Source organism: Lolium perenne, chromosome 7 (assembly GCF_019359855.2).
Source record: "Lolium perenne isolate Kyuss_39 chromosome 7, Kyuss_2.0, whole genome shotgun sequence".
Classification (NCBI taxonomy): domain Eukaryota; kingdom Viridiplantae; phylum Streptophyta; class Magnoliopsida; order Poales; family Poaceae; genus Lolium; species Lolium perenne.
In genome coordinates this window covers 266,401,838-266,419,118 of record NC_067250.2, presented here as the reverse complement: position 1 = coordinate 266,419,118, position 17,281 = coordinate 266,401,838, and the positions used below count along the sequence as shown (strand labels likewise).

The window sequence follows — 17,281 nt, the reverse complement described above, 5'->3', positions numbered from 1 at the left end:
TCAAGTCTTGTCACCAAATAAATTTTACATAGCATAAGAAGAAATAAACCTCAAATCAATCATGTTACCTTGAATTGTATTGATATGGATCCAATCACGAGAGTTTGATATTCTTCCTTAGGCTCATATATAGGACAATCAATAGTTCCCACTTTGATAGTTCTCACATTAGAAATAGTATTAACTCCACACGCTTTCTCGATCCTCTTGGGAAAATAAACGGTATGCTCCCTATCATCAACATTGAAAGTAACCTTTCCTTTATTGCAATCAATAACAGCCCCTGCGGTGTTAAGAAAAGGTCTCCCAAGAATAATAGACATATTATCATCTTCAGGCATTTCCAACACAACAAAATCAGTTAATATCAAGCAGTTAGTAGTAACTTGAACAGGAACATTTTCACATATACCAACAGGAATAGCAGTAGATTTATCAGCCATTTGCAAAGATATATCAGTAGGTATCAACTTATCTAAGTAAAGTCTCTTGTAAAGAGAAAAAGGCATAACACTAACACCGGCTCCCAAGTCACATTGAGCAGTTTTAACATAATTATTCTTGATAGAACAAGGAATAGTAGGTATACCTGGGTCGCCCAACTTCTTTGGAATTTTGCCATTGAAAGAGTAATTAGCAAGCATAGTGGAAATTTCCTCATTGGGGATTTTCCTTTTGTTAGTAACAATATCTTTCATATACTTTGAATAAGGAGGCAATTTAATCGCATCAATCAAAGGGATTTGCAAGAATAAAGGTTTCATCCAATCGCAAAATTTATTATAGTGTTCTTCTTCCTTTGATTTTAGTTTCTTAGCAGGAAAAGGCATTTGCTTTTGCACCCAAGGTTCTCTTTCATTACCATGTTTCTCAGCAATAAAGTCTTCTTTAGTGTACTTTTTATTTTTAGCATGCTTTTCGTGTTCTTCTTCAACCTCTTCTTTATCGGAGTATCATTCTTATCATTATCATTATCATGATCATGTTCATGACCACTTTCAGTTTCAGCATCAGAAATAGAAATACTATTAGGATCATTAACAGGTTCAGAGGATTCTACAACATTTTTATGTTTCTTCTTCTTTTTCTTCCTAGAATGAGCACTAGGTTCAATGCGTTGAGAATCTTGTTCAATTCTTTTGGGATGCCCTTCAGGATATAGAGGATCCTGGGTAGAGACACCACCTCTAGTTGTTACTTCATAAGCATGTTTCTCTTTAGAATTATTCCCTAACAAGTCATTTTGCACTTTAGTGAGTTGATCAATTTGAGTTTGAATCATTTGAAAATGTTTAACAAGCATCTTAACATCATTGGAGGTTCTCTCCACAATATCATGCAATTCACTAATAGCTTGAGAATTTTCCATTAAATGATTCTCTACTCTCATATTAAAATTTTCTTGCTTAACAATATAATTATCAAACTCATCTAAGCATTGTGCAGGAGGCTTTGAATACGGAATATCTTCCCTAGTAAAGCGTTGAAGGGAGTTTACCTCAATCATGGATGAAGGGGGAATTATCTCACATATATCTTCAATAGGAGGTAGATTCTTCACATCTTCAGATTTAATACCTTTCTCCTTGAGAGACTTCTTGGCTTCCCTCATATCTTCATCATTCAATTCAATTAAACCCCTCTTCTTCAATATTGGAGTTGGAGTTGGTTCAGGCGTAGTCCATTCATCATGATTCCGGCTTATTTTAGCCAATAATTCTTCAGCGTCATCCGGAGTTCTTTTCCTGAAAACACAACCAGCACAACTATCCAGGTATGCCCTAGACTCAATGGTTAGTCCACTATAAAATATATCAAGTAAATCATGCTTTTCCAGATCATGCTCAGGCCGAGCTCTAATAAGAGAGCAGAATCTCGACCAAGCCTCAGGCAATTTCTCTTCATCTTCCTGATTAAAATTATAAATTCTCTGCAAAGCAATATGTTGAGCACTAGCAGGAAAGTATTTGCGGAAGAAAACATCAAGCAATTCTTTCGGACTTTTAATAGAATTTGGTGGCAAATTATTATACCAAGTTTTAGCGTCATCCTTTAATGAGAATGGAAATATTTTAGCAACAAAGTAAGTACGCATCTTAACATCATCAGAAAACAAGCTACTAAGAGTAGATAACTCAGTCATGTGTTCAACAGCACTTTCTTTTTCAGTACCACAAAAGGGTGTTTTCTCAACAATAGCTATATGAGATAGATCAAGAGAAAAATCATAATCTTTATCCTTAATGTTTATGGGAGATGTGGCAAACTTAGGATCAGGAGACAGTTTATATCTAACAGCATGTTCTGCAAGCAACTTTTTAATTTTTCTTGCATCAGTAGTAGCATTGCATTTTTCAATAAAATCATCATTAAGCTCCACATAATCTTCCTCAGGATCATCACTAAAATAACCAAGTTCAGGTGAACTAACAGGTGTAGTAGCATTAGGAGTTTCAGTATTTTCAATTTGTCTAGACCTAGCAATTGTAGCATCTAGAAAAGATCCCAATGAACCACTATCATCAAGCACAACAGAAGCATTATCAATATTATGAGAGTGTTCAGATTCAGCAGATGTACCCACATGCGAAGCATGTGACGGTGAAACAAGTTTATCAATCACAGATGGTGAATCAAGTGCAGCGGAGGTATTCAGAATTGTACCTTTTCTTGTAGTGGATGGTAATATGGCGATCTTAGTATCGCGAGGTTTACCCATGATGGAGAATTTGCAGCGAACAATATTAATCCAAGTGAACTTCCAAATAAAGCTATGCTCCCCGGCAACGGCGCCAGAAAATAGTCTTGATGACCCACAAGTATAGGGGATCGCAACAGTCTTCGAGGGAAGTAAAACCCAATTTATTGATTCGACACAAGGGGAGACAAAGAACACTTGGAAGCCTTAACAACGGAGTTGTCAATTCAGTTGCACCTGGAAACAGACTTGCTCGCAAGAGTTTATCAGTAGTAACAGTTTTATAGCAAAGCGATAGTGAAATAACAGCAGAGTGACAGAGACAAGTAGTGATTTTAGTAAACAGCAGGATTAAAATACTGTAGGCACGGGGACGGATGACGGGCGTTGCATGGATGAGAGAAACTCATGTAACAATCATAGCAGGGCATTTGCAGATAATAATAAAACGGTGTCCAAGTACAAAGCAATCAATAGGCATGTGTTCCATATATAGTCGTGCGTGCTCGCAATGAGAAACTTGCACAACATCTTTTGTCCTACCAGCCGGTGGCAGCCGGGCCTCAAGGGAAACTACTGGATATTAAGGTACTCCTTTTAATAAAGTACCGGAGCAAAGCATTAACACTCCGTGAACACATGTGATCCTCACATCGCTACCATTCCCTCCGGTTGTCCCGATTTCTGTCACTTCGGGGCCATTGGTTCCGGACAGCGACATGTGTATACAACTTATAGGTAAGACCATAAACAATGATTATCTTGATGAAGCAATAACATGTTCAGATCTGAGATCATGGCACTCGGGCCCTAGTGACAAGCATTAAGCATAATAAGTTGCAACAATATCATCAAAGTACCAATAACGGACACTAGGCACTATGCCCTAACAATCTTATGCTATTACATGACCAATCTCATCCAATCCCTACCATCCCCTTCGGCCTACAGCGGGGGAATTACTCACACATGGATGGGGGAAACATGGCTGGTTGATGTAGAGGCGTTGGCGGTGAGGGCGGTGATGATGTCCTCCAATTCCCCGTCCGTGAGTGCCGGAACGGAGACTTCGGCTCCCGCGACGGAGTTTCGCGATGTGGCGGCGTTCTGGAGGGTTTCTGGCGACTTCGACTTCTCCCCTGGCGTTTTTAGGTCGAGGCCGATAAATAGTCCGAAGGAGGGCGTCGGAGGCCGGCCGAGGGGGCCACACCACAGGGCCGCGCGGGCCCCCCCTGGGCCGCGCCGCCCCATGGTGTGGGGCCCTCGGGCCTCCACTTCAATTGCCCTTCTGGCTCCGTTAGTTTCCTGGGAAAATAGGGCCTTCTGCATAAATTCCGAGGTTTTTCCCGAAAGTTGGATTTCTGCACAAAAACGAGACACCAGAGCAGTTCTGCTGAAAACAGCGTTAGTCCGTGTTAGTTGCATCCAAAATACACAAATTAGAGGCAAAACAATAGCAAAAGTGTTCGGGAAAGTAGATACGTTTTGGACGTATCAGGAACATAAGAAATTATCGATACGTTGGAGACGTATCAGCATCCCCAAGCTTAGTTCTGCTCGTCCCGAGCAGGTAAAACGATAACAAAGATAATTTCTGGAGTGACATGCCATCATAAACTTGATCATATTGTAAACATATGTAATGAATGCAGCGATCAAAACAATGTATATGCAATGAGTAAACAATTGAATCATATAGCAAAGACTTTTCATGAATAGTACTTTCAAGACAAGCATCAATAAGTCTTGCATAAGAGTTACTCATAAAGCAATAAATTCTTAGTAAAGGTATTGAAGCAACACAATGGAAGATTAAGTTTTAGCGGTTGCTTTCAACTTATAACATGCATATCTCATGGATAATTGTCAACATAGAGTAATATAATAAGTGCAATATGCAAGTATGTAGGAATCAATGCACAGTTCACACAAGTGTTTGCTTCTTGAGGTGGAGAGAAAATAGGTGAACTGACTCAACAATGAAAGTAAAAGAATGGTCCTCCATAGAGGAAAAGCATCGATTGCTATATTTGTGCTAGAGCTTTGATTTTGAAAACATGAAACAATTTTGTCAACGGTAGTAATAAAGCATATGTATCATGTAAATTATATCTTACAAGTTGCAAGCCTCATGCATAGTATACTAATAGTGCCCGCACCTTGTCCTAATTAGCTTGGACTACCGGATCATCGCAATGCACATGTTTTAACCAAGTGTCACAAAGGGGTACCTCTATGCCGCCTGTACAAAGGTCTAAGGAGAAAGCTCGCATTGGATTTCTCGCTATTGATTATTCTCAACTTAGACATCCATACCGGGACAACATAGACAACAGATAATGGACTCCTCTTTTATGCATAAGCATGTAACAACAATTAATTTTCTCATTTGAGATTGAGGATATATGTCCAAAACTGAAACTTCCACCATGGATCATGGCTTTAGTTAGCGGCCCAATGTTCTTCTCTAACAATATGCATACTCTAACCATAAGGTGGTAGATCGCTCTTACTTCAGACAAGACGAACATGCATAGCAACTCACATGAAATTCAACAAAAGGTAGTTGATGGCGTCCCCAGAAACATGGTTATCGCACAACAAGCAACTTAATAAGAGATAAAGTGCATAAGTACATATTCAATACCACAATAGTTTTTAAGCTATTTGTCCCATGAGCTATATATTGCAAAGGTGAATGATGGAATTTTAAAGGTAGCACTCAAGCAATTTACTTTGGAATGGCGGAGAAATACCATGTAGTAGGTAGGTATGGTGGACACAAATGGCATAGTGGTTGGCTCAAGTATTTTGGATGCATGAGAGGTATTCCCTCTCGATACAAGGTTTAGGCTAGCAAGGCTTATTTGAAACAAACACAAGGATGAACCGGTGCAGCAAAACTCACATAAAAGACATATTGTAAACATTATAAGACTCTACACCATCTTCCTTGTTGTTCAAACTCAATACTAGAAATTATCTAGACCTTAGAGAAACCAAATATGCAAACCAAATTTTAGCATGCTCTATGTATTTCTTCATTAATGGGTGCAAAGCATATGATGCAAGAGCTTAAACATGAGCACAACAATTGCCAAGTATCACATTATCCAAGACATTTTAGCAAATTACTACATGTAGCATTTTCCAATTCCAACCATATAACAATTTAACGAAGAAGAAATTTCGCCATGAATACTAAAAGCTAAGAACACATGTGTTCATATGAACCAGCGGAGCGTGTCTCTCTCCCACACAAGCATTTATTCAAACAAAAACAAAAACAAAAGCACACAGACGCTCCAAGTAAAGCACATAAGATGTGACCGAATAAAAATATAGTTTCAAGAGAAGGAACCTGATAATTTGTCGATGAAGAAGGGGATGCCTTGGCATCCCCAAGCTTAGATGCTTGAGTCTTCTTGAAATATGCAGGGGTGAACCACCGGGGCATCCCCAAGCTTAGAGCTTTCACTCTTCTTGATCATAGTATATCATCCTCCTCTCTTGACCCTTGAAAACTTCTTTCACACCAAACTTCTCATAAACTTCATTAGAGGGGTTAGTACATAATAAAAAACTCCCATGTTCAGAGGTGACACAATCATTCTTAACACTTCTGGACATTGCTCAAAGCTACTGGAAGGTAATGGAACAAAGAAATCCACCCAACACAGCGAAAGAAGCAATGCGAAATAAAAGGCAGAATCTGTCAAAACAGAACAGTCCGTAAAGACGAATTTTTAATAAATACTTCCGTTGCTCAGATCAGAAAACTCAAAACTAATGAAAGTTGCGTACATATCTGAGGAACACGCACGTAAATTGGCATATTTTTCTGATTTTTCTACAGAGAAAACAGCCCAGATTCGTGACAGATAGAAATCTGTTTCTGCGCAGAAATCCAAATCTAGTATCAACCTTCGATTAGAGGCTTCACTTGGCACAACAAAACACAAAACTAAGATAAGGAGAGGTTGCTACAGTAGTAAACAACTTCCTAGACACAAAATAAAATAGAGGTACTGTAGCAAAATAACACATGGGTTATCTCCCAAGAAGTTCTTTCTTTATAGCCATTAAGATGGGCTCAGCAGTTTTGATGATGCACTCGCGAGAAATAGTATTTGAAGCAAAAAGAGAGCATCAAGAGGCAAATTGAAAACACATTTAAGCCTAACATGCTTCCTATGCATAGGAATCTTGTAATTAAACAAGTTCATGAAGAGCAAAGTGACAAGCATAGGAAGATAAAACAAGTATAGCTTCAAAAATTTCAGCACATAGAGAGGTGTTTTAGTAACATGAAAATATCTACAACCATATTTTCCTCTCTCATAATAACTTTCAGTAGCATCATGAGCAAACTCAACAATATAACTATCACATAAAGCATTCTTATCATGAGTCTCATGCATAAAATTATTACTCTCCACATAAGCATAATCAATTTTATTAGTAGTTGTAGTGGGAGCAAATTCAACAAAGTAGCTATCATTATTATTCTCATCATCAAATATAGGAGGCATATTATAATCATAATCAAATTTATCCTCCATAATAGGTGGTACCAAAAGACTACTATCATTATAATCATCATAAATAGGAGGTAAAGTATCATCAAAGTAAATTTTCTCCTCAATGCTTGGGGGACTAAAAAGATCATGAAAACCAGCTTCCCCAAGCTTAGAACTTTCTATATCATTATCAACAATGGTGTTCAAAGCGTTCATACTAAAATTACTACCAGCATGCAAATTAGATTCCATAGGTTTTTTAATTTTCGCATCAAACAATCCATGTTTTAAATCAGGAAATAGAATAAGAAGCTCATTCTTGTCCATTATGCCAAACTAGTGTAAACAAGAAACAAAAAGATGCAATTGCAGGATCTAAAGGAAATAGCTTTGAGTACTTACAATGCGCCGGAAAATAGCTTAGTAGCCGAGATCTGGAGTGTGAGTACCTTTTACCTTTCCTCCCCGGCAACGGCGCCAGAAAATAGCTTGATGTCTACGCCTCCTCCTTTTCCTGTAGACAGTGTTGGGCCTCCAAGAGCAGAGGTTTGTAGAACAGCAGCAAGTTTCCCTTAAGTGGATCACCCAAGGTTTATCGAACTCAGGGAGGAAGAGGTCAAAGATATCCCTCTCATGCAACCCTGCAACCACAAAGCAAGAAGTCTCTTGTGTCCCCAACACACCAAATAGGTGCACTAGTTCGGCGAAGAGATGGTGAAATACAGGTGGTATGAATATATATGAGCAGTAGCAACGGTACCAGAAAAGTACTTTGCCCAGGACAGTAAACAAGCAGTAGTAACGCAGCAATAGTAACACAGTAAAACAGTAAACAAGCAGCGATAGCAGTATTTAGGAACAAGGCCTAGGGATTACACTTTCACTAGTGGACACTCTCAACATTGATCGCATAATAAATAACTCTTTCTCATATGTGCTACATACACTCTTTTGTTGGATGATGAACACATTGCGTAGGATTACACGAACCCTCAATGCCGGAGTTAACAAGCTCCACAATTCAATGTTCATATTTAAATAACCTTAGAGCATAATAGATCATTGCAAAATAAACCAAGAACTAACATAGTGCACACACTGTCCACATTACACTATGAAGGAGGAATAGATCACATCAATACTATCATAATGATAATTAACTCCACAATCTACAAGAGATCATGATCATAGCCTACGACAAGAACCACATGGTGCACACACTAGTCACCTTTACACCATGCAGGAGGAATAGACTACTTTAATAACATCACATGAGTAGCACACAACTAGTAGCGATACAAAGCTCATCATATGGATCTCAATCATGTAAAGCAGCTCATGAGATCTTTGTATTGAAGTACATAGGAGAGAGATTAACCACATAGCTACTGGTACAGCCCCGAGCCTCGATGGAGAACTACTCCCTCCTCATGGGAGCAGCAGCGGTGATGAAGATGGCGGTGGAGATGGCAGCGGTGTCGATGGAGAAGCCTTCCGGGGGCACTTCCCCGTTCCGGCGGCGTGCCGGAACAGAGACTCCTGTCCCCCAGATCTTGGCGTCGCGGTGGCGGCAGCTCTGGAAGGTTTTCTCTGGTTTCGTCGAACGTGATAGGGTTTTCGCGACGGAGGCTTTAAATAGGCGGAAGGGCAGCCTTGGAGGGGGCCTGGGGCCCCCAGGGCTTCCCTCTGGCGGCTCTCGGGTGTTCTGGATGCTTCCGGGCAAAATAGGAACCTGGGCGTTGATTTCGTCCGATTCCGAGAATATTTCGTTACTAGGATTTATGAAACCAAAAACAGCAGAAAACAGCAACTGACACTTCGGCATCTTGTTAATAGGTTAGTTCCAGAAAATGCACGAATATGACATAAAGTGTGCATAAAACATGTAGATAACATCAATAATGTGGCATGGAACATAAGAAATTATCGATATGTTGGAGACGTATCACCTATCTCTCTGTTCCATAGTGTCTAGGATCAGGGGGTTGTGATCTGACATATCTCTGACAAGCTTATGGACAGTTGTAGGAGGAAACAAAACCTCCCAAGAATCATTCATCAAAAATCTATCCAGCTTTTCAAGGGTGGGATCTTGCTGATTATTTGACCAAGTGTATTGTCCACCAGATAAATATATTTCTCTCAGACCATGACTATTAATAATTGCATTGAACATATCAGTCCATCTGTTCCTCCTCATGGATTTGTTCTTCTCTGAAGGAAATATAATAATGTTGAAGTCTCCTCCGATGAGTAAAGGCAACTCTTGATCACTGCAGACATTCCCCGGCTCAATCAAAAATTCTTCCTTATCCTCCAATTGAGCAGCTCCATACACAATAACCAAGTTCCATTTCAACTGCAGCTTTTTATCTAACAAAGTGGCTTTGATGTGGAATCTACCCACACTGGTATTACAGATATCAAATCTGGATGACCTAAAGCCACCCAAAATCCCACCACTCCTGCCAACAGAAGGAATCCATCTCCATTCAAAATTATTCATATGATCAAACTTCCTGAAGAAACCAGGAGAGTAATCTTTCTTTATAGTCTCCTGTAGGCCAATGAAATCTATCTCCTGCACTCTTAACAGATCTGACAGAAAAACACTCATACCTCTCTTACCAACACCTCTACAGTTTAGGGTTGCACCTATCATAGATACTTTGAATTTTGTTTCCTTCTCCTGGTTCCAATCACAATGCCACACAAAGGGTGTTCATTGGAGACTTTCACCGAGGCAACACTAGATTTTGGTAGTGCTCCTCTAGAGGCAACACCTGATTTGGCCAGTGTTCCTCTCAAACTCCTTTTTTCTGCTGATTTTATCTTCTTTTTTTCCTCCTGGATACCACATGTGTATAATCTTCTACATCATCCTCCATGTTGTCACTAAAACCCAACATCAAAATCTGGTTGGGTTCACTGTTTGGAGCAGCTTCATCTCTCTCCTGCACTTCCTTGATAGCATGTCTAGCAATCTCTAAATCTTTTGAGATAACTTACTTTTTCAAGGGGGAAAGAATCATGACTAATACCCATTTCAAGAGCTCTAGCAATAATATCATCATCATCTAGAACAACAAAGGAATTGGATGTATTAAGGAAAGTACCTGATAGATCTTTCTTCTCAGCAGCTGCCTTGGCCTTGTCATCAATCCTGGTAGATGTACTCCCTTGGCTAGTCATCCTTGAGCTTCTTCAAGCAGGCACATCAACTTGCGTATCAGCTTGTTGATCTCCTTCATCTTCTGGTGGGTTGTCAACTTGAGAAGCTGGCTCCTCTTGAGTACATTCAGCCTCTGGTTGAGATCCATCAACAGGGATAACAACAGCAGTGTGCTAATGTCAGAGAGATGGAGCAGCAAGAGCAAGGACTCCTTGACCTGGATTAATAAAAGGCATATTAGAGGCTTGACTGGACTCACCACTCTCAGTACTACTCCCATAATCGACATGTTCATCATGCATTCCATCATTTTCAGCTATATCTTCAACTATGGGGGGCAGACTGTGGCCAAATTTCTTCTTTAAGTGAAATGACTTGTCAATGTCGGAGGAAGCAAGCTCACTGATGAATTTTCTGAAGGAGGGATCATTTTGCTGGGTAAGAAAATCTTCTTCACTGTTTGTCTGTGCAAATGCTAGTGCAGTTACAACATCACTTTGTATTTCATTTAAAACAGCCTAATTCTTGGCCTGCAAGGTACATGAAGGAGTAGAGGAACTGTCATCAGATACTTTGTTCTTCCCTTTCTCTGCCTCAGTGTATTGCCTGGCATTAGGTGTATTGTTGAGTTGCCTTTGAACACCAGTTGAGCAACCAGTACCAACAACTGGGGGAGCAGATTGAGAGCCTGTTTCAGAATCATTTCCACCTATCATTTTTCTCTTTGGAGTTCCTTGGTATCCACCATCTCCAGTAGTGGTCTCAGCAACACCAGTTCTAGTACCAGATGGAGGAGTTGTCTCAAAGATCTCTCTAGTATATTGAGATTCACAGAAACCCTTTTTTATTTCCCCAATCCTGGTATTGGGTACCAGAGAGAGAACCTAACAACCAATCTTAACCCTGACATAAGTAAAATTTCTCAAACAATTCTTGTCTAGGGCCAAAGGCTTTCCAACAAAGCTTGCAACATTTCCTTGAATTCTGAACCAAGCTTCTTCCAATACCCCAATGGGTTCTATGTCACCAGTCCATTTCTCCAGACTAATAATTGCTCCAAGAACAGTTCTCATAAACAGCTTACCAAAGTGAGCAAGTTCATCAATGACCTTGGCACATGGGAATCTTGTTTTGAATTCAGTTGGGGAGACCACTTTTGCAAACAAACGCCAGCTGATTTGCATAGACTCGGCCCACACATCAAATTCATGTTCTATATCCGTACAAGAAACTTCTCCCTTCTCAACAGTTATATGAGCATAATTCAACTGATCTAAAGGAGGGGACTCAAGCTCTGCAATAGGAATTAGATTAAAATCCAGAACCAAATTCCTCACTACCATAATATGGAGCAACATATTCCCATGGTTCACGTTCACACTTCAATCAAGTGACTCAAGCCACATCTTCCACAAACAATATGATCAGAAACTAGACGCTGATGTCGTGCAACTGTTGTAGTTGGAGCCATCACTAGTGGTGGTGCAAAGGACCCCACAGGATCAGGATCATAGGATAAAGACACAGATCTAGCCGTCGCATGAGTAGTTTGTTGTTGTTGATTATCTTGAACAGGTTGATTGGAAAGCACATTCACTGCATCTACAACATCAATCTGGGGGATATTAGAGGTGTTGCGACTTACATCGGGGGATCTGCTGCGAGTGGAGGGGTTGATGGAGGATCCAGGTTGCATCTCGGCTCTGTGCGCCCACCGATCTCTTGCACGTGCTTCCTCCTCGATGCGGTGCTTCTCAGCGAGCGCACGCTCACGAGCCAGCCGCTCCGTGTTGCATGTTGCTTCACGATGATGTTCTTCCTCTAGGCGGCGGCGCACCTCAACACGCCGTCTTTCTTCATCACGAAGTCTCTCTTGATCTGCGAGGCGTCGATCTTCCTCACGGAGACGATCCTCTTCCCACCGCCAGTTATCTTCACAACGTCTTTCTTCTTCCCACCGACGCTGCTCATCTTGTCGATCTACTTCAGATCCAACACGCGGCTGGTTTCCGAAGTAACCGCGCGGTGGAGATCGGCTGTGGATCGGAGATCTGCGAGGCGGCGACCTCCGGGAACCTCCGAATCTTTGATCCATAGATGGAGGAGATGCGGCAACAAGAGCAAACGATCTACGGCCGCCCGATCTAACCCCTTGACAAGTCTGCGGGATGATTTGTTGGGTGGAAATCGTTGTGGAAGATCTCGGGGCTAGGGTTTTGAACGAAAATCACGCTCGCTCTGTCGCTCGATCTAGGGTTGAACCGAAGAGGGGAAATTGGGAATTGCCGGAGACCCCCACGATTTGGTGGGTTAACCCCCTCTCGATGAACAGTGTTGGGTTGTAGCCCAGTACCCAAAAGCGCCATGGGTGAAACGGGGGAAGCATCAACGCAGGCATGCATCCCGGTGCAGATCACATCGCACGCACGCACAGAGGGCGGCGCGGGCTGCAAATCCCGCACGCGAATCCTACCCACCTGCGGCCCAAGATAGATCTTGAACTCCTCCAAAGTAATTCTCGCGCCAAAACTGAGGCTGTTGATCGAATCTGGACTCCATGATCTGATCCTCTCTCCATTTTCCTTCGTCAACCAGCTTCGATCCAAATCTGACCCAATGAACCCTCTCTGCCGGATCAGGAATCCCTCGCGTGAGATCGAGGTGAAAGAGGCTTCCCATGAGGTTGACGAGCCCGAGGCCAAGGGCGGCACGGGAGGCGGGGGTGAGGGAGGTGGGGGCGTAGTGGCGGCGGCGGCGATGCGGTCGGCGACGCGGGAGCCCTGTGACGTGGGAGCCATCCCTTCTGCTCAAACCATCCCTCGGGGACCGATAATGATACTGCTAAAATAAGAAGTTTCTTTTATTCTTGGTAGTCCGCTGAATGTTCTAAGGAAGATATAATCTTTTTTTTTTTTTGGGTTGCCCTCATTCCTGCAGGCATTGGCTAGTTCATGTTTGAGTTTTGTGGGTTTCTGAGGTTCTGGCACGCCCTCTCAAAGCGTGCCACCCCTCCTAACGAAAAGGCATCACTCTTGCCATTTTCTTGAAAAAGGAACAGTCTACTATTTGCTTCATGTTGAGCCAGTAAATATCGGTCCTTTGAAACTTGATTGTTCCTGCTATTTGCTGCAAGATGAGCGATGATGTTGCACTGGATGCGCGGCTACTACCTGCCGCTGCACATTCTGTGCTGCATTAGCATTCTGTGAACATGACAAATGCGACCTGGGCGTGGGATATAGCAGGATTTCTTCAGTTGTATTATGGGCGTCCACATTCCACACCGTTATCCAACGCACACCTTGGATCATTATTACTTCTCCGGAGTAGATGAGTTCAACCATTTTACCCGACACGTTGCTGAAGCGACATGACAATGCATGGCTATCGTGGAGTGAACTGAGCGAGTAGCGCCTTGTGTCAGTCAGGCTTTGCGTGGCCGCCCACCGTGACCTCTCCTCGGAGACTCCAACCGGCGCATCGCCGGCCCGTCCGTCCGTCTCGTACTACTCTCCTTCTCTGCCTTTACCTGCTGTCTTCACAAGCACAGCACCGACCACCACACTGTGCCGGAGGAGCAGGGACGAGCTCGCTCTCACCAAGCATGGCAAACTCCGCCCGCCCCCCGCGGCTCAAGTACGCGGCATTGTCGATGTCGCCGAGCTGCCTCCAGAAGCTGGTCGGTGACGGTAGCAATGGCGGCATTGCCGCCCGCCATTACCCTCCTCCTCTCCTTCTCTTCCACATTCCTGACCGGCTCTGTTCTTGCAGCGCGTTCCGGCGGAGTTCGCGGCGCGCCTCGAGCCCGGTGCCGGGGAGGAGGAGGCGGAGGTGACCGTGCTGGGCCCGGTCGGCAAGGTCTGGCGCGTGGAGCTGCGCTGGCAGGACGGCGCGTGCTGGCTGGGCAACGGCTGGGCGAAGCTCGCCGCCGCGCTCGGCATCGCCGCGGGGTGGTCCGTCGTGCTGCGGCGCGAGCGGCGCGGTGTAGCTACCCTCATCGCGTTCGACCCTGGCCACTGCCTCGCGCGCCTCTACACCCCACACGCAGGTTGGATCACGACTCTGTATTGTTCACACTGCAATTTTTTTTTTTACCTTGGTTCATCACAGATCAATATTTACGACGAGTAAACTGTTTCTTCATTTTCTTGCAATGGTCGCGTAGGCGTGATGTGCAAGAACAGGCCTCGGTTCATCAAGCTGCTTCAACAGGATGACTTGGAGAAGATGGTGAGCAGCTAGCTTTGTTTGCTTCTATCAAATTGACAAGCTCCGAACTGAAAGCTCACGTGCTCCCTCTGCTCCTCTCAATGTTCTTTCAGACAATCCCTCAGAAGTTTGTGCAGCAGCACTTGACCAAAGCTGGAGCTTGCCTAAGCAGCCAGAACGCCATAATCGTCTGCACTCTCGGCAAGTTCTGGCGTGTCAAGCTACACCATGGTCTGTCAGATGTGCTGTGCGGAGACGAATGGCCCCAGTTCGTGACGGCGCATGGTCTCTCCCAGGGGAACATCCTGCTCTTCAGGTATGAAGGCACTAACATGGTGTTTTCAGTTGAGGTGTTCCTGCGGAATGGGTGTCTCAAGGAGTACCACACAACACTTGCTCTGTGTATAACTGATGGTGCAAGGGGGCCAAGCGCTACATTCCCACAAAGTAAGGCATTATCCAACTGTTTTATATGGATTCCAGCAAACTTTTCATATGGATTTCCTTCGTTCCAAACGACCCCTAATTATGATCTTTATTTTATCATGTGAAACGCAATTGTGCAGGTGGAAAGCGGCCTGTAGCTGCAGCTGTCACCAAGAAAAGGAAGAACGCGAAACACGTGGTTTATGCAATTTCTGCACCGACCCAGCCCCAGAGCAAACCTGCTGCCATTTCGCCAAGGCACTCGTTCACGAAGGAGATCACGGGCTATGCTGTTAGAAATCACTTAGTGAGCACTGCATCTACTCTCTTTATATTTTGCTTTATTGCTTCTATAGAATCGGACACAACTGTTGAAGGAATATAATTTAATCGTATGGCCTACGGTGTTCCTTACTTTCTGAATGTATTCATACAGATCTCTGTACCAGGTATTTCACCACTTTAAACTTTTAAAACTACAATTGTGACCTTTTCTATTACAAACAATAAACTGTGATATCTACTTCAATAAGTCCGTACAAGTTCTTTCATAAAAGGGTGACAATGACCTGACTTGATGTCTTTTTAAGGGAGTCTTGTATTAATTATTGGGACCATTCCAAGCCATGCTCTTCTCTACACTGAAAATCCAAATTATGTGTTACTAACTCTACTACTCACTCCAAGCCATGCTCTTCTCTACACTGAAAATCCAAATTATGTGTTAGTAACTCTAATACTCACTCCTTCCTTTCTGTAAAAGATCTCTTAGATTTATTAAAATTTGAATGTATCCAACCAAATTTAGACAAATTTAAGACATGTTTTATGGGTCAGATGGAGTAGTTTTAATCTGATAGTATAGATGTTAGTTTCCTTACAAATGGTAATGGTTTTGTTAAAAAAATATGCTAATGGTAAAATGATTTGCATTTTTTATTTGAGCTAGTATGTGTGTAGGCCAAACATCTACTGCCACTTGGCACCTGTTTCAACCTAGACAATTTTTTTAGCTTAGTTTGCAGTTTACAACAGAAACTTCACTGAAATGATATTTCTTATATAGAACCCTCATTTACTCTGGTGTAGCGTGAAAAAAGTTGTTTTCTGTAATAATCATAGATATCTCAGAGACTCACAAGAGCTCCTGGCAACAATGCAGAGTATGTCAGCATCCTTTTGCTCATCAATTGGTCTTCTAGGAGCATGCAAAATCGAGCTTAAAACATCCATGAGATCTTGGCCGGTAGATTTTTACATCAACAAGAACTACGGCTACATTAAGGGAGAAGGTTGGCAAAGGTTTTGCCAAGACAATGACGTAGAAGAAGGTGACACGTGCACCTTTAAGGTCGTTGAAAAGACGGTCTGGCTTGTTGTGATCGAGTGATGTCTGATCATGCCCAGCTAGTACGAGCTAAACGCTAGCCCCAGTATTTTGCGTGCCAATGCCACTTGCCAATGACAGTTCTTGGTTACTGTTTTTCCATGTGAAAACCTGGTATTTGGGTACTTTTAGTAGACAGGTTAATCTATGTTAGGGTCACTGTGACACCAGTATGTGTTAAATGCTAGTATATTAGTCTATGTATTTTGGTAATTATGTAGCCCAGCGGACAAGTTAATCTATGTTTTGGTCACTGAAACATTAGTGTTGAATGCTACTCCCTGTGCAGCACCAAACCTTGTGTTTCTGCATTGGGCTGCGAAAGTATCAGTCTGGACGAAATGATAAAAAAATGTTCAGAAATCAGAATGGATATAGAGAACAGGTGTGACTTCAGAGTGGAAGTCTGCAACTTTGCCTTCCAAATTAGCATGATTACACACAACTCTAACATGCTTACAAATCTTGGTAAATTGACATGATTGCACCCATCAATTGAGCATTTTTTTTTTCACAGCAAGACATGGTAGTCTATCTGCCGTGGCATCTTTGTGAGTAAACAAACACTAACGCGAGAGCTTGAGAATGATAATGTTCTACTTACTCTGTCTCATGTTATGCATGGGACGGAGAAAGTATGTTGCAAGATGTGGGCCAGTAGAGAGTGATATTATTCTACTACCGTATTTGATATTCGTGTGGTCATGCTACTTTTATTTGCTCCAAGATGAGATGTTATTCAACTGAATGCACGGTTGTACTTGTTGTGAAGTGTATATGTGGATTGCCTAGTCCTTTCCATCAGCTCGAACTTTTGGTTCAAGTGGCTAGTGCATGAAGCTTAACATTACTACATGCTGTTGTTCTGA

At 42.5% G+C, this 17,281-nt stretch overlaps 1 protein-coding gene across 1 annotated transcript; it reads left to right on the top strand.

Annotated features, from left to right (window-relative positions):
• Positions 1–13,994: 13,994 nt before the first annotated feature.
• On the top strand, positions 13,995–16,743 carry LOC127315276 (putative B3 domain-containing protein Os06g0632500). Its single transcript, XM_051345777.2, has 6 exons — positions 13,995–14,069; positions 14,162–14,438; positions 14,556–14,620; positions 14,713–15,046; positions 15,166–15,332; positions 16,188–16,743. The coding sequence occupies exons 1-6, from the start codon at positions 13,995–13,997 to the stop codon at positions 16,413–16,415; spliced, it is 1,146 nt and encodes a 381-aa protein (XP_051201737.1). The 3' UTR covers positions 16,416–16,743.
• The last annotated feature ends 538 nt before the right edge of the window (positions 16,744–17,281 follow it).

Coding starts and splice junctions, on each gene's coding strand:
- LOC127315276 (XM_051345777.2), top strand. CDS start 13,995: ATGGCAAACTCCGCCCGCCCCCCGCGGCTCAAGTACGCGGCATTGTCG. Junction 14,621..14,712: donor AGGATGACTTGGAGAAGATG/GTGAGCAGCTAG, acceptor ATGTTCTTTCAG/ACAATCCCTCAGAAGTTTGT. Junction 15,333..16,187: donor ATGCTGTTAGAAATCACTTA/GTGAGCACTGCA, acceptor GCAACAATGCAG/AGTATGTCAGCATCCTTTTG.